This window comes from Diceros bicornis, chromosome 28, assembly GCF_020826845.1.
Source record: "Diceros bicornis minor isolate mBicDic1 chromosome 28, mDicBic1.mat.cur, whole genome shotgun sequence".
Classification (NCBI taxonomy): Eukaryota; Metazoa; Chordata; class Mammalia; order Perissodactyla; family Rhinocerotidae; genus Diceros; species Diceros bicornis.
Genome location: NC_080767.1, coordinates 31278965 through 31300100, shown reverse-complemented (window position 1 = coordinate 31300100; position 21136 = coordinate 31278965). Strand labels below are relative to the sequence as shown.

Here is a 21136-nt window from a genome sequence, read left to right as displayed (position 1 = left end):
TAAGGAGCTGTCACAGATTTTGCCCTTGTAGAGCTTGACAGGAAGGTAAGACTCTCTTATATCTCCCACATAATTCATGGAACTGATGGCAGGGGCATCTGCAAAGGTCCTGTGGTCACAGTAATTCTTTACTTAGATGAGGCTTCAGTTTAAATCAAGCTTCTCTTGTTTCTCTATTCTAATATTGGCTTTTGCTCTCCAATCTCTCACTAGTTGAGTTCTGAGCCTTATTTCTGGGCTAGCTAGAGGCTATAATAAAGTTCCAAATTTTATATTCCCTTAGACGATACATGAATCAGAGACTTTCAGGTTTCAAAAGCTGATTTTATAGCCAGAATGGAAGCTATGTGGCAAACATATGTTGTGTATTAAAAATTTGAGACATTAAGAACCATTTACTTTTCAGTTATCACTAGCAAAATTTTGAAGATGTTGTATTTGTTTGCTAGGGTTGCCATAACAAAATATCACACACTGAGAGGCCCAAGCAACAAAAATTTATTTTCTCACAATTCTGGAGGCTAGAAGTTTGAGACCAAGGTGTTGGCAGTGTTGTTTTTACTGAGACCTCTCTTCTTGTCTTGTTGATGGCGATCTTCTCCCTCTGTCTTCACATGGTCTTTCCTCTGTGCGTGTCTGTGTCCTAATCTCCTCTTTTATAAGGACACCAGTTATATTAGCTTGGAACCCACCCTAATGACCTCATTTTAACTTAATTATCTCTTTAAAGACCCTATCTCCAAATAAGTTACACTCTGAGATACTGGGGGTTAGGACTTCAACTTGCGAATTTTGGGGGGACAGAATTCAGCATAACAGATGTGTTTGTAAACCAGTGTGTTAGACACCAAATTCTTAGCTTTAAGAGTCATCACTTGGAATCACTTATGACCCAGGGAAGAGTTGAAAGAGAAATCAAAGTGAAGGAACAAATTTAGATAAAGCTAGAGAGGCTTTTGGAAGGTCCCTTAAGTCTGCAAATCTGAGAGTAGACTGGATGTGTGCCCAGTTCCCAATGTGAGAGCTATACTTGTGCACCTTATGCTCTTGTAATTAGAAAGAGCAATAGAAAATGGTGGCTTTGGATTTGTAGACACCAGAGCACTGGATATTGCCCTCCGTATTTCCCTGGAGGTAATCCAATGGTTTTCCAAGGGCCTAGAGTGGCTCATTCAAATTAGGTGAGTGGGGAGACAGGTTGGTGGGAAGAAGAAAGGAGACTAACATCAAAAGGATATGGCAAGAACCACCTCATGATGGCTAAGGATGATATATTCATTGGATCATCACTGCAGAGAATAAGGAGTCAGAAAAGCCAGCTGCCAATCTCAAAAACAAGCTCTAGCTATCATCCATGGTGACAATGGAATGGAACAAGGTCAGATGTCAGCAACAGTTTCCAGCATAGGACTAAAAGATAGACTAGTCTAAAAAAAGAACTGCTCTGTCTTTGGAGACATCAGAGGGAAGATGCATAAGCCCTGAGAGTTTAGAGACAGGACTTGGAAGGAGCAATGATAGCTGCGAGAGGTGGGGAATGAATGAATGGAGCTAAATTGTAAATCAAAAGTCACTGAGAAATTATTGTATTGGGTTGATAAAAATCAGAATTGAGTTGTGACTAGGTAGACTGAGGGCTCAAAGCCAAAAATAAAATTAAACTATAGGAATGAAGTTACAGAAATAAAATTCCATTTTTGCACGCCCAAGTCTTAAGGCCTATGGTGACTATGAAAATTCACTTGTTATATGGACCAGTACTTCTTGCTATCATGCCCATAGCAGACATTGTAATCAATCTGTATTCATCCTTCTTCATTCAGCCCAGAGGTAGGCAAACGTTTTTTCACTACAGCAATGCAGGAAGTTCTTAGAAATTGGTCAGACTTGGCGTGGAAGTTAAAACTAATTTGCCATACGTGTAATAAGGGAATGAAATTGAGCAATGTATCCTTACCCAGACTCTGCCTTGCCCTAGGTTAGGGATGATTGAGACAAAATCAAAAGGATTTAAAGATTCCTTATTTTATCATTTAAAATTTTGAGATCATCCATCTATTCCTTGTCTAAAATACCTTGAGAGATTAATTTGTTTGACTTAGAAATTTCCATCTATTAAAATACAAACACCAGGAAAGAAAGGGAAAGAATCACACTAACGGCTATTTTAGTTAACAACAGAGTGTAAGGTAATTCATCTGACTGATCTTCTGTATAACACATTCTCCAACTAAATTAAGAGCCTCTTTCACATCAGGCATTCTAAACCAAAAGCTTCTTACTAGTAATTTACATCCATTGATTTTTGACTCTGTCTTCAGTAGCCGTAGGAAGCATTTCTGATTACATGCAATAAACCTTACTTCATTCTGAAAAAAATAATAGATAGAAAAGACATTGAAATACAGGCATCTCCAGAGAGACAAGCACACCAGCAAGGAGCCCCAGGAAGAGTCAGGTGATGAATGTACCCTGAGCATCTGAAGGGAAGGAAGAGTAGAGACAAAAACATGTGCAGAGGCATAAAGTTGGATTAATAATAGTCAATTAGGTGATTGATGTCAGTTGTTGAGAATCAAATGACTCCAGAGCCCAGGATATCCAGCTGTTGGGAGAATTTAAGGAAGGGACCATTCTATCACGCCGTTCTATCATGGCATGATCAGGGAATACAAACTCTGCAATTGGGAAGCTCCTAGCCTGATAGGGTAGAGACACACACACACACACACACCTGCAAAAATTTTTGTAACAGTTTCAAATAGAATAGAGTGGCTATGTATGCATAAACATCTTCACACATATATATATTTCTATACAGATGTGTACAAAAATTGTCTGGTGATGCAACTGACCAAATTTGGCTGAATTTATAAATTGAAGGAAATATAGGACGTTCCAAATAAATATGGAAGGAGTAAAGGGAATATGATTTTCTGGAATGGAAAGTTATTATGGGGTCAGTCTACAATTGTAGAATAGGTACCAAGATATGAGTAGAACTGTCCAACCATGGCATAACAGAGACCACAGAGTGGAAAACTACAGGGTGCAGCTACAATTGATGAAAGAGTATTTCTCCACAAAAGACTTGCCTCAGGTGCTGACTGGAAGGTGTGAGTGTGTGTGCGCACCTTCCAGTCAGGGTCCACAGATTCTGTTGACTTTTGTAGTAGAAAGCCTATCCATTTGAGACTTAATTCTGTTTATCAATTTCTCTAAGCCCCGTTTCATGTCTTTGTTTCTTAAACTGTAGATAAATGGGTTCAACATGGGTGTCAGTACTGTGTAGATAATTGTTGCTATTCGGTCCTTGACAGTATAGCTGGATAATGGCTGGATATAGACATAACTAATACTCCCATAAAACAGAGTCACCACAGTGAGGTGGGAGCTGCATGTGGAGAAGGTTTTGCATTTTCCAGTAGCTGAGGGAATATTGAGGACAGCAACGAGGATTCTCAGGTAAGAGATGATGATGCAGACAAATGGGACCATCACAGAGGCCAGCCCTTCTGTCAAAGCCACTACTTCATTGACAGAGGTAGAAGAGCAAGCCAGTTTCAGAACAGGGTTGACATCACAAAAAAAGTGATGGATAACATTTGACGCACAAAACGTGAGCTGATTCACCAGGAGGACATGTAGGAGGGAGTGGAGGTAGGAGAAAGCTGTGGAGAAGGCCAGTAGCAACATACAGCATCTGTGGTTCATAATAGTGACATAGTGGAAAGGCTTACAAATGGCTACATAGTGGTCAATGGCCATAGCTGCTAGGAGATAACTGTCCATGTTTCCAAAGACCAGGAAGAAATACATCTGTGCCAGACATTCAGCACAGGAAATGGTCTTTGTCTCTGATAAGAAGTTCACTAACATCTTAGGGACTATGACTGTTGTGTAGCAAACATCAGCAAAGGACAAGATGCTCAGGAAGAAGTACATGGGGTTTTGGAGTTGAATATCAGAGCGGATAGCCAAGAGGATGAGAAGATTTCCCATCAAGGTGACCAGGTATATGACAAGAAAGAGGGCAAAGAGTGACTTCTGGTCCTCAGAGCGAGAGGAGAGTCCCAAGAGGATGAATTCAGAGAATCTTGTCAAGTTGGACATTCCCATGGACTTATAAGTACCTACAGATAAACAATGCTGTCAATTAATGGTTTTTTATGTCACGTAGGCCATGCATCTTTCCATATTATTCTTACACTGAGCAGTTATTAGTATAATGAGCATTTACTCCAATGTTTTTCTTCCTGATTATGGAAAAATCAGAGCAAGAGTGTGTTTTCACTTGTTCTTTTTAAACATTCAAGATAGAAATCTATAGAAACAGATATAAGGAAAAAGAGAGAGAGACTAGGATGGAGAGTTTGATTCTCTCTTTTCCTCCTTCCTACTCCGTGGCTGATAATCACAGGAACTGTAGATGCAGTCTATGAATCAGGTTCAGGTCAGCTTCTGATTAAGGATTATCCGTTGCTAACCCACGTCTAGATAATCATGAGATAGCTATCTCACCTAGCTTGTGGTTGATGAGTAGCCATCCTTTTAAATCAAGATACCTCTTTCCACATTTGTAATGTGAGCAAGAAAGTCATTTAAAGAACTTTGAAGTGAATGTAAACAGTTATAGGTAAAAGAAAGATGGGGGAAGGGAAAGCGAGAAAGAGAGAGAGAGTGAACCTGTGTGAGAAAATTCTCTCCCAAACTTCCCTGCTCTTTGGCTAATAATTCATATCCTGAGCTCAGGGGAATGTGACTCACAAGTAGACTGGGGTGAAGGAAGATTCAGCTTTAGAGTATAGATATAAAAAATCAACATGTTGGGGGCTGGCCCGGTGGTGTAGTGGTTAAGTTCACATGCTCTGCTCTGGTGGCCTGGGGTTCACAGGTTCAGATCCCAGCGACAGACCTATGCACTGCTTATCAAGCCATGCTGTGGTGGCATCCCACATATAAAATAGAGGGCACAGATGTTAGCTCAGAGCCAATCTTCCTCAGCAAAAAGAGGAGGATTGGCAACAGAAGTTAGCTCAGAGCTAATTTTCCTCACACACACACAAAAATGAACATGTAGCATGAACATAAGTTAGCTCTCTCATTTAGTGTCCAGTGATGACTGATTATCTCTCTGAGATCAGATATTCACACCTTCTCATCAGGCATTCTCAAAGTTGATTTCTTACCTGGAAAGGACTTTGAAGTCTTATCTCATGTATTCATTCCACTCCTCTCATTTATGCTCCATGGAATGATTAGTCAAAGAGAAGACAAAACTGTACCAAGAGACAGCATACAGAAACGGTATCCTATTGTAGAAAATCTCCTAATGCTTCTTGAATTGAATGCTCCCTTCCTTGGATTCTTACTGTCCTTCACAAACTGTAGATACTCACAGCCCCTGCTTCCCTCATGGGAGTATCCTCTGATACTGTGCCACTAAGTCCCTGGTGTTTGGTGGGGGAGAGAGTAAGAAAACAAACATCCATTAACTTTGTGCAGGATTGTCTCCCAGGATCCACAGGAACTGCAAGCGTTCTCCCTTACAGGTGGCCCCTCATTCCTCTCATTGAACCTCTGGGTATAGTGCACCATCTGCTTAGCCTGGTGTAGGTATCCAAGGTGGACAATAATTTTCTGTCCCTGGCTCTTCCAACCTCTCTGGGGGCTTACATGGGAGATGTCCCATGCAGCACTGAGGACAGAATACCAGGCAGGGACACCTGGGTCCAATTTCCTCCTTGAACCTATAAAGCTTCGATTTGGCCTCCCCCTTAGTGCCTCTATTTTTCCAAAAGATAGCTAGCTCAGAGCACCCCAACATCATGGGTACCTTCTGCTCCGCTGCTCCCAAGTTTAGATACACCTGCTAGTTTAGTAGCTGTGGCTTTATGACTCTAGCCTCTAACAAAATGGAGTGTCATAATCTTTGAACCCAACCTTAGGTCACCCTTCCCTTCTTGGCCAGTCCCCAAGTCTACAGCTCAGATATTTGATTGCCATTCCTTGCGACTACCTCTGGAGAAAGCCACAAGCTTCAGATTTTTTCCTTTTCTTAATTTGTGAATGCATATAGAATCCATACATGAGTCCCGATATACACTGCCAAATACATATTGCCCATTTCCTGTCACTTATTGATTTCTGATCACACCTTACAATTCAACCACCTCAGTTTCTTACATTTCTGCCTTCACCTGGGTCGCCAGGCTCTAAAGCAGCCTCCTACAGGAAACATTCCTTGATCACCTGATTGGAATGAAGTAGCTGTCTTCTCTGCTCCCTTCGGACGTGGATTTCCATTAAACACAAATCATTGTCAAACAATTTTTCACTTAAAGGAAGGCAACTAACATTTATGTGCTAAGTGATTTATAAGCTTTTCTCACATAAATCACACAACAACCTCATAATGTGTACTTATTGTCTTCATTTTATAGTGACTTACAAGAATAAGGTAACTGGCAAAACATAACTTGAACTAATGGCTGTTTGAAGCTAAACCGTGTCCAGTCATCCCTCAATATCCACGAGGAATTGGTTCCAGGACTCCCATGGATACCAAAATCTGCGATGCTCAAGTCCTTTATCTAAAATGCTGCAATATTTGCATATAGCCAATGCACATCCTCCCATGTAACTTTAAATCATCTCTAGATTACTTATAATACCTAATACAACGTAAATGCTCTGTAAATAGTTGTTATACTATATTGTTTAGGGAATAATGACAAGAAAAAAAGTCTGTACATGTTCAGTACAGATGCAACCAATATAGGACTTTTGATCTGCAATGCAGAACCTGGGAATGGAGGGCTGACTGTAGCTGAACCACTACATTAAAAGGTCTTCCTGTTTTGCTCTGACAGAATTAACAATTTTATGTTAAGAAACAGCTTTTAAATGACTAATGGACCCAAAACTTTGCCTTATTTTTTTCTTTGCCATATTAAGATTGAAAGCATAGGCTTTTAGCATAAGGACTACTTTCCTTTGGAGCCCTGACTCAAATCCAGGTCTGATTTCAGACACTATGCGTTATATTGTCCATGATCTAGCTACCACATTTTATTAATTCTAAGAGTCATATTTTTGCACATTAGCATCTCTTATATTGAGATACGTTTACATCTATGGCATGTCACAAATAATTGGCTGCATTTTTTCTCAATGGTGCATTAAAATAATGCATAGTACAATTGATGGCATTTTAGATTAAATTAAATTCAATAATTTGCAGTCAAGGAAGTCAAGAATTATTTTCAATTCATCTATGTCCACCCTAATCAGTCCATAAATATTTCTTATGTGTTTACCATGAACTATACTCCGTTATTCACTGGGGTATATAGCACTAAGGAAAAGAGACATCATTTTCCCCTTTAGATCTTACAAACTAGGATCCCATAGCACCTACCACCCAGCCTTACTGCAGAGGGTGCTCAATAAATGTTTTTGAAATTGACCAAAGCTAATAGTCTAAGCAATATATTTTCAAACGTTAGAAGACGGTAACTCTCATTTCCCTAGTTCTTTGGTTCTACAGTTATTTCATCTATTTCTTATTCAGTTCATTCCTATTCTGAAACACCAATATTTATTTTTATGATACTGGAATATACACAAAACATAAAATATTAATTTTCATCATCCTATTGCGTCAAAGAGAAGACCTACTAAATGATAACCACCAGGATATTGTGATTAACACTTACTCTACTGGTCACTGTTTCTTCTGAGAACTCTACTATAATTAGAAGGTATAATTAGTAGGTTAATTCTAAAGAAAATATTTTGCTATTCTAGAGAAGAAGCAACTGACTACAATGGAGGAAATAGGTTTAACTACCATCAAAATGATGTGCCTTTATCTAATTACTGCTGTCATTGAATAAATTCTAAATACTGGTACATTGGTATTAATTCAAACTAGATTGAAATAAATATAAGATGTTAACAGTAATTCCCAGGGTAACCACTAAGAAAATAGCTTGGATTGGAAGAATTAACATAGTTAAGATGTCCATACATCCTAAAGCCATCTATAGATTCAATGCAATCCCTATCAAAGTTCCAACAACACTTTTCACAGAAATAGAACAAAGAATCCTAAAATTTATGTGGTACAACAAAAGACCCCAAATAGTTAAAGGAATCCTGAGAAAAAAGTACAAGGCTGGAGGTATCACGCTCCCTGATTTCAAAATATACTACAAAGCTATGGTAACCAAAACGACATGCTACTGGCACAAAAACAGACACACAGATCAACGGAATAGAATTGAAAGCCCAGAAATAAACCCACACATCTATGGACAGCTAATCTTTGACAAAGAGCCAAGAACATACAATGGAGAAAAGAATGTCTCTTCAACAAATGGTGTTGGGAAAACTGGACAGCCACATGCAAAAAATGAAAGTTGACCCTTACCTTACACCATACACAAAAATTAACTCCAAATGGATTAAAGACTTGAATGTTAGACCTGAAACTATGAAACTTCTAGAAGAAAACATAGGTAGTACGCTCTTCGACATCAGTCTTAGCAACATATTTTCAAGCACCATGTCTGATGGGGCAAGAGAAACAATAGAAAAAATAACCAAATGGGACTACATCAAACTAAAAAGCTTCTGCACAGCAAAGGAAACCATCAACAAAAGGAAAAGTCAACCTAACAATTGGGAGAAGATATTTGCAAACCATACATCTGATAAGGGCTTAATCTCCAAAATATCCAAAGAACTGATGCATCTCAACAACAAAAAAAGTAACAACCCAATCAAAAAATGGGCAAAAGATCTGAACAGACGTTTCCACAAAGAAGATATACAGATGGCCAACAGACACATGAAAAGATGTTCAAAATCATTAACTCTCAGGAAAATGCAAATCAAAACTACAATGAGATATCACCTCACGCCCGTCAGAATGGCTATAATTAACAAGACAGGAAACAACAAGTGTTGGAGAGGATGTGGAGAGAAGGGAACTCTCATATACTGCTGGTGGGAGTGCAAACTGGTGCAGCCACTATGGAAAACAGTATGGAGATTCCTCAAAAAATCAAGGATAGAACTACCATATGATGCAGCTATTCCACTGCTGGGTATTTATCCAAAGAACTTGAAAACACCAGTGCGTAAAGATACATGCACCCCTGTGTTCATTGCAGCGTTATTCACAATAGCCAAGACTTGGAAGCAACCTAAGTGCCCATCAAGGGACGAATGGATAAAGAAGACGTGGTATATGTACACAATGGAATACTACTCAGCCATAAGAAACGATGAAATCTAGCCATTTGTGACAACATGGATGGACATTGAGGGTATTATGCAAAGTGAAATAAGTCAGAGGGAGAAGGTCAAATACCGTATGATTTCCTTCATTAAGTAGTAGATAACAACAACAATAAACAAACACATAGAGACAGAGATTGGATTGGTGGTTACCAGAGGGGAAGTGGGGAGGGAGGAGGGCGAAAGGGACAATTTGGCACCTGTGTGTGGTGATGGGTTGTAATTAGTATTTGGGTGGTGAACATGATGTAATCTATGCAGAAATAGAAGTATAATGATGCACACCTGAAATTTATACAATGTTATAAACCAATGTTACTGCAATAAACAAAAAATAAAAAAAAGAGATCTAATTTGTAAAGGTAGTAATAATAATGAATAAAAATTAATCATTTATTGATTCCTTTGTCTATGCTTGCTAGGCAGTGTTATGATCACGTTAAAAACACCATTTTATTTATTATCTCACAGTCCCCATAGTACCTTATTATCTTTCTGCAGCAATCAACCTTAGCAGCATGGGTATATTACTGTGTCTTAGAGGCATTATGGTGACCTTTCTAGTATAAAATAATGTAGCCACTATGACCGTATGGTTGTTCTCCTAGTCTGGTGAGTGGGAGAACCCTTGGGCTTATGTGCTTGCCTTCTTGAAAGGCGACAGCTAAACAGAAGTATGGTAGGCAGAATTTTAAAGTGGCCCCCAAGATCCTTGCCAACTGGTGTACGTGCCCTGAATATTTCCTGAGACTGTGAATATGATGGCTTTTACTCCTGTGATTAGGTTATGTTATATGGCTCAGTTGACTTTAGGAAAGGGAGATTATCTGGGTGGGTCAAACCTAGTCACAGGAGCCCTTTAAATTTGTGTAGGAGGTCAGAGACAGAGGAAGGCAAAGATTAGAAGCACAAGAGGGATACTAGGAGTCCTTGCTGGCTTGAGGATGGAGGGGCCATTTGGCAAAGTTTGTGACTTGCTTCTAGGAGGTGAGAGAATCCCTCGCTGACAGCCAGCAGGGAAATGGAGCCTCTATTCTACTACTGAAAGGAACTGAATTCTGTCAACAAGCTGAATGAGTTTGGAAGCATAGTCTTCTCCAGAGCCTCCAAACATGAACTCAGCCTGGTCCACGCCTTGACTTCAGCCTTGTGTTATCTCTGTGATACTATCAACATGATTTATGACTGTGGATATTGACCTTGATCACCTGGATGAAGTAGTGTCTGTGAGGCTTCTCCATCATAAAGTGACTCCCCCCTTCTCTCATACTGTCCTCTTTGGAGGGAAGTCACTATGCACAGCCCACACCTAAGGAGTGGGAAGTTATACTCTTCTTACTTAAGGGTGCGGCTGGTTTATTAAAAAAAATTTTTCTCTTGTTTCTCAATAGTTTTCTAATACATGATTTAAGAAAATGGCTTTATGTGGCTATCCATTTGGAGGGTGGGGTGGGCGTGCCTAGGAGGCTCTGCCCAGCACCGAGGGCTGTGTGTTGTCTGCCACAATGGCTGAGGCTCTCAAATGGTTAGAGCTGGAGGCATCTGGGCAGAGGCCCATTCAATACTCTTTCAGGAGGAGACGTATTTAAAAAAAATAATTTTATTGAGGTCATATGGTGTGAATAATACATATAACATTGTGTGAATATTATAACATTGCATGAATAACAACATAACAATATTATAACATTGTGTGAATTTCATGTGTGTCCCTCCCGAATATGCACACTCAGTGGAAGAGGACAACCTTCCTGATAGAGGAGGACTGTTCCTTGGTCAAGGGTATATGAATAGCTGCGCTCCTCTGCTACATCCTCCAAATGAGCTCTCAAGGAGGCGCATTTTTGCTCATGGAATTCATGTCTTTGGGATTAAGAGACTGCCTCAAGTTGTTAATTGTTCTCTGAAGGAGGGAATCAGAAAGTTGGCAATCATAGCCTCTCCAGAGGATTGGGGTAACTGGGCTGCACAGCAGCATCTTCTCCCAAGAGGAGAGCACCGAAAGTTTTCTGATCCATTTAACATCTGGGATTCATGACTCCTCTGAGGCTGATTTGGCCCCCCTGGTTCAAAGATGGGAAGAGACAGCCTTTGTAAGGTCAGATTTGATGGCAAACTGCTGCTTCAAATGTCATATGAAGGGTGACACTCTTCTCCTCCCTGGTATCTATTGTATGTTCTGTAATATCTGGTCTCTTCAAGAAGCACAACAGTGTAATTCTCTTGACACTTAAAAGTAACAATTAATAGACTTAAATTTTGGATATATACCCTCCAATTGAGGAAGATATATGAAAATAAAAAGCAAAACAGCAACAACAACAAAACCTCAACAATAGCTTATCTAGATACCAAAAAAAAGAAAACAATGTACAAAGTATGAAAACAGAAGGTATGCAACAATTCCCAGAAAAGACTCTCCACCATCCTCACCCTGATGTAAATCAGATCACATTCCTTCCATACCAAATAACTTTCATCATACTTTGGAATAAAATTTAAATTCCTTACTAGGACTTTATAAGGCAATTCCATTCTAACTCTCATTTGTTATAACCCAGCCATACTGGCTGTTTTTCGGTTCCTTGAACATTTCAAGGTTTTCCATTCTGAGGACATTTGCACATGACATTCCTTCCCCTCAAGCTTTTCATGGTTGGCCCTGTCTCCTCTTTCATCCCTCAGATTAACTGTCGCCTGTTCTGAGGATGACTGAATCAATGGAGCATTAGGTTTGCACTTTGTAATAACTGTGTGAAGTGTAATGGGGACAGGGTTGGACATACTGGTTTAATTTAGAGAGTGTGACTTTTGAGTTTGAACAGATCTGGAATAGTGGCTTTGGCCACTTAGTAGCTGTATGTTTTCAGGCAAGTCAGTTCACCTCTATGGACTCCTATTTTCTCTTCTGTACATGATGGGCAATAAGATCTCCCTCATAGCTTCTTTTTTGCCCTGGGGTGCAAAGAATTGACTTGAGTGAAGTGCCTAGAATAGTTCTTGGTGTTGATTATGCATTCAAATATTGAAAGCTTTCTCTCCTTTTATTTAAAGCTTTATTGAGGTATAAAAACTGCACATATTTTATATATACAACTTGATGAGTTTTATCATATATTTACACCTGTGAAACCATCACCACAATCTGTTCCTCTCCATTAATCCCCAACAGTGCTCTGAAGCATGGCATCTCTTAGCTACTGACTGTAATACATACAACCCCTCTCTCCTTAGACAGTATGGATCCTTTTTAGAAATTACTTAAGGCAAAATTAGTACATTTAATGTGGTATATATATACAATGGAATACTACTCAGCCATAAAAAAAGACAAAATCGTCCCATTTGCAACAACATGGATGGGCCTGGAGCATATTTTGTTAAGTGAAATAAGCCAGAAAGAGAAAGACAAACACTGTATGATCTCACTCATATGTGGAATATAAACCAACACATGGACAGAGAAAACTGGACTGAGGTTACCAGGGGCAGTGGGGGTGGGGGGTGGGCACAAGGGGTGAAGGGAGTCATATATATGGTGATGGACAAACAAAAATGTACAACCCAAAATTTCACAATGTTAGAAACCATTAAAACATCAATAAAAAAATTAGTACATTTAAGAAGGTTGTCCTCACAGTTATATTGGACCCTGAGGGTAGCAGGATATGGTCATGGTTAAGGTCATGGATCTTAGTGTTGGGAAGATAAAAGTTTGTGCCCTGGCTGTAATATCAACTCTGGGCAAGTTCTTCAGTCCCTCTCAACCTTGGTTACCTCATCTGCATAGGGAAGTGACTGTAGTGTGATAATATTATATCATAGTATCATTCTGGGCATTAAAACATGTTGTATAGAGCGTGGGACATACAATCATCAGATTGTAGCTCTAATCATATAGCTGTCACTGAGGGAGCCCCCACTTCTTGAGAGCGAAGTTAATGGGGCTCAATGCCCTCATTTCACAACCTGCAGATGTTTTAGTTATCATGGAGATTTCTGCACATTTTTAAGAGATATAAATCCTCATGGTCATCTCTGCCTCTGGGTTCCTGTTTCCAAGAATGTCAAGTAGGGGCTCTACCTCATTGACGTAGAATTGATATTTTTTTCCCAGAAATTGCAGAAAGCAGAATTAATAGGTTGTAGAAATTTGTCTTTACAGCCACATATGTACCCTCAAGGAGCAGGATAGGGGTTAAGAGCAAAAACCATAATTGTCAGAACAGATTTCAAACCCCAGATCTGATGTTGAGTTGTTTGTTCTTCCACAAGGTATTTGGACTTTTTGATCCTGATGTATCACATCTGAGATATGGAAATAATGAATTTGTATTTTTATCAAAGAGTTAATAGAGAATTAATGTGATAATGTATGTAAAGTGCCTAGTCTGGCTCTTTACAGTTAAGTGCTCTGTGTTTAGTGGTTGTTATATGTAGTCTAAACATCAGCAGGATCTCTGGTGAAAATCCAGGTAATATCAGATGGAATCCCTCAATTCCACAGTCAGTGGAAGTTTAATCCCTTGCCAATATTTCTGTAAATCCAAGAGGCTTATAATCTTATTGTGACCTCTGTCTGTAAATTTCTGCTTCTGTAATTCTCTACATTGACCCAGATGTGCAACTAAGCCCTTTACCAATTACTCATATGAGGTAATTCTGCAGGGAGTAGAGTTTACGAAACACATTTGGAATATATGTTTGTGTGTATGTTTTGTGGGGGAGTCAATGCTTTCATAAAAAGAATGATTTCTAACTGATTCTTCATCAACCTGTCATACATATCCTTTGATAAGCCTACTATGGGGAAATTTCCATTTCAGAAATTTTCATTTCTGCTTATTCCCTGCATAGTCTCCAATTCATCCCAGCTGGTTGACTCCTCTCTCCTACACATCTTCATATGAGAGTAATGGATAAAAGCCTCTTATCTTCGGGTGCTTCTTATGATACCACCTGTCTGTGCACTGACTCTGGAGCAGCAGCAAAATGACATATTCATGAATTTTACACTTTCCTATGAATAACCTTCCAGTGTCTGAACCAGGTTCCAGTTCTGTAGGGAATGACAATGCTTTGATTCTTATTCTTTTGTGAAATCTGTTTGTGCAGCTAGGATTTATGTCTTCTCTTTTTCCTTGTGAATTCTTACAATAAATCCTTGTGATAATGTTGAATTTTACCTGAGTCCCATGCTCCTGGAAAACAGTGGCAGTTAAAGAAATTCCCCCATCTGTCTGTGTCCTGGAAAATGGCTGAACTCTGACCTACTCTCAGCCAGAGTCAGCACAAAACCCCTCCATAACGGCCCCTCTGAAGCATCAACTGACCTCAGGGAAAAACTTTCCCTGATCAACTCTTCAATCTCACCACTAACACCAGCTCATCCCACTTCTCCACACATAGTTCTTTTTTGCCTCATTCACTTCTCTCTATAAAAGAAAAGCTCTTTCCTGCCTGACCCTTGCAGAGCTCATGGTTGGGATATTCTCCCAATTGCAATATCCCCCTTCTCCCTGTTGCTATAGACCCTTCCCCCCTCCTGCAATAATCCTTTCAAATAAAGGCTCTCCTTACTTAAGCCTGAAGTTATTTTTATTTGATACCTGTTACTTCAAAGAATGTGTATTCCTCTGTACCTTGCAAACTAAAAATACTCAAATAACACAAAATTTCACTTTAAAGCTTGTATTGCTTATGTTATTTGGTTTCCTTAGGCTCCTGCAGATTTTTTGGCCGTCAGATTGTTGGCTTACCATCTAGCCCATAATCTTTGTTTTTAAGTCCAGACAAGAAATAGAAATGTGTTGAATGAATAAATGAATTCATGAATCTCTGAGTTGCCAAAGAAATTTATCGACTAGTGTGACTTTAATATTTTTCAGAACTCACAAATGAACAAAAGCATTTTCTCCTGCCCAATTCTGTTTTTCTGGTTAGTAGGTTGGCTCAAACCTGTTAAGGAAAAAAGATCCCCAGTAGTTGGAGGCACCTGCTGCTAGCGTTACTGGGACTTAATATATACTCTGTGGGAAACTGGCGCAGTTGAATTCAGGTCAACTGAAATTAATCAATAAGGAGAGACTTAACGCACAGGCAGCTGTGCCAGGTGGAAATCGGGGAGAAGAATGCTGAGATGATGTGCTCTTGAGGACCTGGCCTGAGACTGATTCACCAAAAATCATCTAGTGGGCTGATTTCATTTGTTTCAAGTATAATAACTATGGAAGTCAGGGCCTTAATCTTTGAGGTAAAGCAGAGTAAGGAGTCATGGTTCTGACGCTTATAATGGGAGAAAGAGAGAGATGTTGCTATTGAGGAGCCCTTGGACTAATGTGCTGGAGTTACACACACACACACACACACACACACACACACACACATACTCAAAGACATTCAAACAATTTTAAATGACTACATAAGAAAACTCAGCATCGTGAATAAGGATACTCAGGAGCTTATAGTGATCACACTCAAGGACAGGAGAGATTTCAGCAGGATTAGGATTAAGTGAAAGGAAGGTGATTTCCTGGAAAGGAAGACTGATGTTTGATTCAGGTTTAGCCTGGGACGTCAAGAACAAGTTTCAGGTAGACCTTGTCCCAGGCAGATAATATTAGAGACCACTGGGAAGTAGGCATCATATTCAGGAGCAGCTTCAACACATTAGCTTCATCACATGTAATGAACATTCTTCCATCTGGGATGAAGCACCATCAGTGAAGATACCATCCTTCAGAATCTAATCACAGACATATTAGAAACCTGCAGTCAGGGGCGAGAGATTTGTGGGATTCTCCTAAGACCTCAGCTCCTCTTATTGGCATTTCACCCTGTGTATCAGCTTTGTCAAGCCCTGCTTCATGTCCTTGTTCCTTAGACTGTAGATAAAAGGGTTTAACATTGGAGTCAATATGGTGTAGATAACTGTTGCTATTCGATCCTTGACAGTATAGTTGGACAGGGGCTGGAAATAGACATAGCTAATGCTTCCGTAAAACAGGGTCACTACTGTGAGATGAGAGCCACATGTGGAAAATGCTTTGCACTTTCCAGCGGCTGAAGGGATCTTTAGAACAGTGATGAGGATTCTCAAATAAGAGATGATGATGCATGAAAAGGGGGTCATTATGACAGCCAGCCCTTCTGTCATTACTGTGATTTCTTTGACAAAATGGGAGGAACAGGACAACTTGAGCACTGACTGGTCATCGCAGAAAAAGTGGTGGATGACATTGGAGGTGCAGAAGGTGAGTTGATTGGTCAGGAGAATGTGCAGGAGGGAGTGGAGGTGTGGAATGCAAAAGGAGAGGACCAGAAGCAGGACACAGCATCTGTGATTCATGATAGTGATGTAGTGGAACGGATGACATATGGCCACATAGCGGTCAATGGCCATGGCTGCTAGGAGGTAACTGTCTGTGTTTCCAAAGGCTATGAAGAAGTACATCTGGGTCAGACATTCACCATAAGAGATAGCCTTTGTCTCTGATAAGAAGTTCATCAGCATCTTGGGGATAATGACTGTCACATAGCAAATGTCAACAAAGGACAGGACACTCAGGAAAAAGTACATGGGTGTGTGGAGGTGAGTATCTGAGTGGATGGCCAGGACTATGAGCAGGTTTCCTGTCACTGTGATGAGGTAGATGGGGAGAAACACGGCAAAGAGTGGCTTCTGATCTTCAGGTCGAGAGGAGAGTCCCAGGAGGATGAATTCAGAAGGTCTTGTTAAGTTATTTCCTCCCATAGTCTTGGGTCCACCTAAAGATAAGCTATCATTATAATAGATACTTCCAACATCTGATATAATCTATCCAAGGATTTTTCAATTTATTCTTCCTATCAGCAATTAAAGCAAGTAAAAATATTACAATTACCTGGACGGTGGCTTCTTTCCGTTAGCGTTGGGAATTCAGAAATTAATACATATTTTAACTTCCTTTCAGTCTTCTGTTATAAAGAGGAAGTAATACAGGGAAAACAGAAATGGGGAAGAGAGAAAAGGAGACAGGGAGAGAGAATGAGAGGGAGTGAGAATTCCCTGGAAGGAGAGGAGGGCAGTCCTGGAGAAATTATCTTCTGATTGAGGATTTTCAGTAGTTAATTCATGGCAGGATTATCAGTGGTTTGCTCTCCCATTTAGTTGCCAGCTGATAGAACGATGCTTTCCTTTAATTCAGATGTTTCTCTCTGCACCAATTATTCTGGCAGCTGAAAATCATCTGAAAAGACATTGAAATATGAGATCACCCAACGGTTACTCTAAGCCCCTCACTTTTTAGTGAAACCTTATCAGAGTTAAAGGATAAGCATGAAGAGGTAAAAGATAGGCAGACAGGAATAATAGGGTAGTAAAAATATTTCTTTTAATGATAATATCAATCCCATCCTTGGTGCCCAATCCCTGGATCTAAAATTGTTGTTGTCGGTGGTATGTGCTTGTTCGTGTTGGTGTAATTCTTTTCCAAATTCCTATCTTAGTTACAGATAGGCTTCCCAGAAAAACCACACAGAGAAGGCACCTGATCCTAGAATGCCTTCAACTTTCATGAATCTGAAGGTTTTCTTCCTTGCCTCTTCTGGACCTTCTACATGCTGAAGGGACTGTAGACACTCATAGACTCCACCCTCTCTCAAGGGAGCATCCTTTGAGACCGTCAAGAAATCCCTGCTGTTCAGATGGAGGAGACATTAGAAAACAAGCCAATTATTGAAGTTTTGGAGTTTTTTTCCTCAAGGAACCTGGGGAGTATCAGTGCTTTCTTTCTCTCCTGTCAGCCGCTCTCTTGACCCGGCAACTTTAGGCCAAAAAGAACACCTACATGAGGTTGGCTCAGGTGATACAGTGACTGGCTCTACCAAACTTCCTGAGCGTTGTTCTCAGAGCTGTATTTTTTACACTGAAAGACAGTATATAGGGTTGGAGAACATTTTTTTTCAGAGTCCACATGGCTTTGGAGTAAAAAGACTAGAACACCTGATGCCACAAGTCACTTTTCTGTCTCCCAGGCTTAGAAGCAGCCTCTAATTATACAATGTTCCTAAAACTTCAGAATATAAAAATTAATAGTTAATACTTTAGACCCCAGAACTTGCCCTTTACTCTTCTCTCTGAAGCATCCCCAAGTGTGCTTATAAAATACTGATGTATGACTCTTGTTTTTCCACTCAGGAAAACCACCAGGTGAATGTATTTTTCTGTTTTATGGAATCCTGAGTTCCTGACTTTGTATGGCAGAATTCCCAAGTTAGGACTCAAACTTCCCCTTCTCCCAGTATGAACATCGTCCAAGAATATGCCATTGCTTATGACTCATTGTCCCCTCATCCGTTTATATCATGCTATTGTTTATACTTTCCTTCATCTACTATAGCAAACCTGCAAGACTTGACATCAGCCTCTTCCAGGACACTTTGCTTGATGACCACCAGTTGGAATGAGTCTGACTACTGTCCTCTTTTAACACCTTGGACTTCCATTCTAAGCAATATCTCAATCTCTGTCTTACTGCTTATACATTAATTGAAAAAGGCACACATTAATAATTTAGTGAGTGCTTACTCTGTGCTAGGCACTCAGATAAAGGAAGAAAATGTAGTATCTCATTTAGTTATTGTGTCACTTTCATGAGATAGGTGGTCTTATTTTCTCTGCTTTAGAGAGGAGGAGTCTGAGCCCAGGGAGTTGAAATGATGTGCCCAATGTAACACAGCTAGTCAGTGAGAGAATTCATTTTTGAAACATCTCATGAGGTTATCTAACTCCTGCTTGACTCCATCCTCTTAATCTGCCATGCTACTGTTTTTTCATGATGCTGGCAAAAAAGACTTGGGAATTATATACTGAATAATAACTCCCAAATAAATCATATTGCCAAAAATATGAACTATTTCTTATTAGGTTAAAGATTAAAAAGCACATTATTAGTTTAAGCTTCTCCCATTAGACTGCATACTCCTTGAGATCAGTAATCATGCTTATTAATATCTGATTGCTCCAATGAGTGAATTAGTTTATAAATATTTATATAAGGCTTACTATATGTCAGGAATTGTGCTAGGTGCTGGAGATACAGTGGCATATAAAACAGAGACAGTTTCCATCCACATATGGCTCACCCAAAGCTTTGTCCAAGATAGTAGTTGCTCAACAATAATCATAGTATTTCCTCATTTTTTGTTTGTGGTCGTCTGAAATAAAAAATATAGAAAAATATAAGGAAGAAAAATAATAATACTCCACGTGTACATCACCCAGAAGGATTGACTACAATAACATTTTCCTCGTTCTCCTTCAACCTTTTAAAAATTCATTTACTCACAAACCTTTATAAACTTTAATAAAGTGCTTATTATGGGAACTGTTCTATGTGCTTTATAAGTATTGACTAATTTTTAACCTCCTAATAACCCTATTAGGTACATATTATTTTCATATTTTTTGTTTTTAAAGCACTTTATTGAAGTGTGATTGACATAAAAAAGCTTTATGTATTTAATGTATACGATTTGATGAGTTTGGGGATAGGTATACACCCGTGAAACCATCACCACCAAGGCCATAAACGTATCCACCACCTTCCCAAGTTTCCTCCTACCCCATGTGTTATTATTATTATTATTTGTGGTAAGAACACAACATAAGATCTACCTTCTTAGCAAATTTTATGTATACAATACAGTGTTGTTAGCTATAGGCGCTATGCTGAATAGTAGATCTCTAGAACTTACTTACCTTGCATAACTGAAACTTTGTATCCTTTCACCATCACCACCCCACAACTCCTTCCCTTCAACCCCTGGGAACCACCATTCTACTCTGATTCTCTGAGTTTGACGCTTTTAAAGAGTCCACATGTAAGTGAGATCATGCAGAACTTTTTTTCTGTCTAGCTAATTTCACTTAGCACGTTGTCCTTATCCACCCGTGTTGTTGCGAATGATAGAATTTCTTTCTATTTTAAGGCTGAATAATATTCTACTGTACGTATATATCACATTTTCTTTAGCCATTCATCTGTCAATTAACGTTTAGTTTGTTTCCATATCTTGGCTATTGTGAATACTGCTGCAATGAATTTTGGGAGTACTGGTATGTCTTCGAGATCCTGGTTTCGTTTCTTTTAGATAAATCAAGAATGGGATTGCTGGATCATATGGTAGTTCTATTTTTAATTTTTTGAGGAATTTCCGTACTGTTTTCCATAATGGTTGTAACAACTTACATTCCTACCCACAATGTACAAGGATTTCCTTTTATTCACATCTTTGCCAACAATTATTCTCTTTTTTTAAAAAAATTAATGATAGCCATCCTAACAGGTGTGTGATGATGACTCATTGATTTTGATTTGCATTTCCCTGATGATTAGTGATGTTGAGCACCTTTTCATGTATCTGTTGGCCATTTGTACGTCATCTTTGGAAAAATGTCCATTCAAGTTCTTTGCCCATTTTTTAATCAAATTATTTGGTTTTTTGCTATTGAGTTGTATGAGTTCTTTACATATTTTGGATATTAACCCCTCATCATATATATGGTTTGCAAATATTTCTCCCATTTTGTAAGTTGCTTTTCCATTTGTTGGCGGCTTCCTTTGCTATGTAGAAGCTTTTTAGCTTGATATAGTCCCCCTTGTTTATTTTTGCTTTTGTTGTCTGTGTTTTTCATGTCATGCCAAAAATATCATTGCCAAAACCAATGTCAGGGAGATTTTCTCTATGTTTTCTTCTAGAAGTTTTATGGTTTTGTGTCTTACAGTTAAATCTTTAATCCATTTTGAGTTGATTTTTGTGTATGGTTTAAGATTAGGGTAAAATTTTA

The 21136-nt window shown here is 39.2% G+C and overlaps 2 protein-coding genes across 2 annotated transcripts; both read right to left on the bottom strand.

The window, feature by feature from the left end:
• Window positions 1-3141: 3141 nt before the first annotated feature.
• LOC131393729 (olfactory receptor 1L3) lies at window positions 3142-4119 on the bottom strand. The gene has a single exon (XM_058524771.1). The coding sequence runs from the start codon at window positions 4117-4119 to the stop codon at window positions 3142-3144; it is 978 nt and encodes a 325-aa protein (XP_058380754.1).
• A 12007-nt stretch (window positions 4120-16126) lies between these two features.
• On the bottom strand, window positions 16127-17202 carry LOC131393728 (olfactory receptor 1L1). Its single transcript, XM_058524770.1, has one exon. It carries the CDS (start codon window positions 17057-17059, stop codon window positions 16127-16129), a length of 933 nt encoding a protein of 310 aa, XP_058380753.1. The 5' UTR covers window positions 17060-17202.
• Window positions 17203-21136: the final 3934 nt, after the last annotated feature.

Coding starts and splice junctions, on each gene's coding strand:
- LOC131393729 (XM_058524771.1), bottom strand. CDS start 4,119: ATGGGAATGTCCAACTTGACAAGATTCTCTGAATTCATCCTCTTGGGA.
- LOC131393728 (XM_058524770.1), bottom strand. CDS start 17,059: ATGGGAGGAAATAACTTAACAAGACCTTCTGAATTCATCCTCCTGGGA.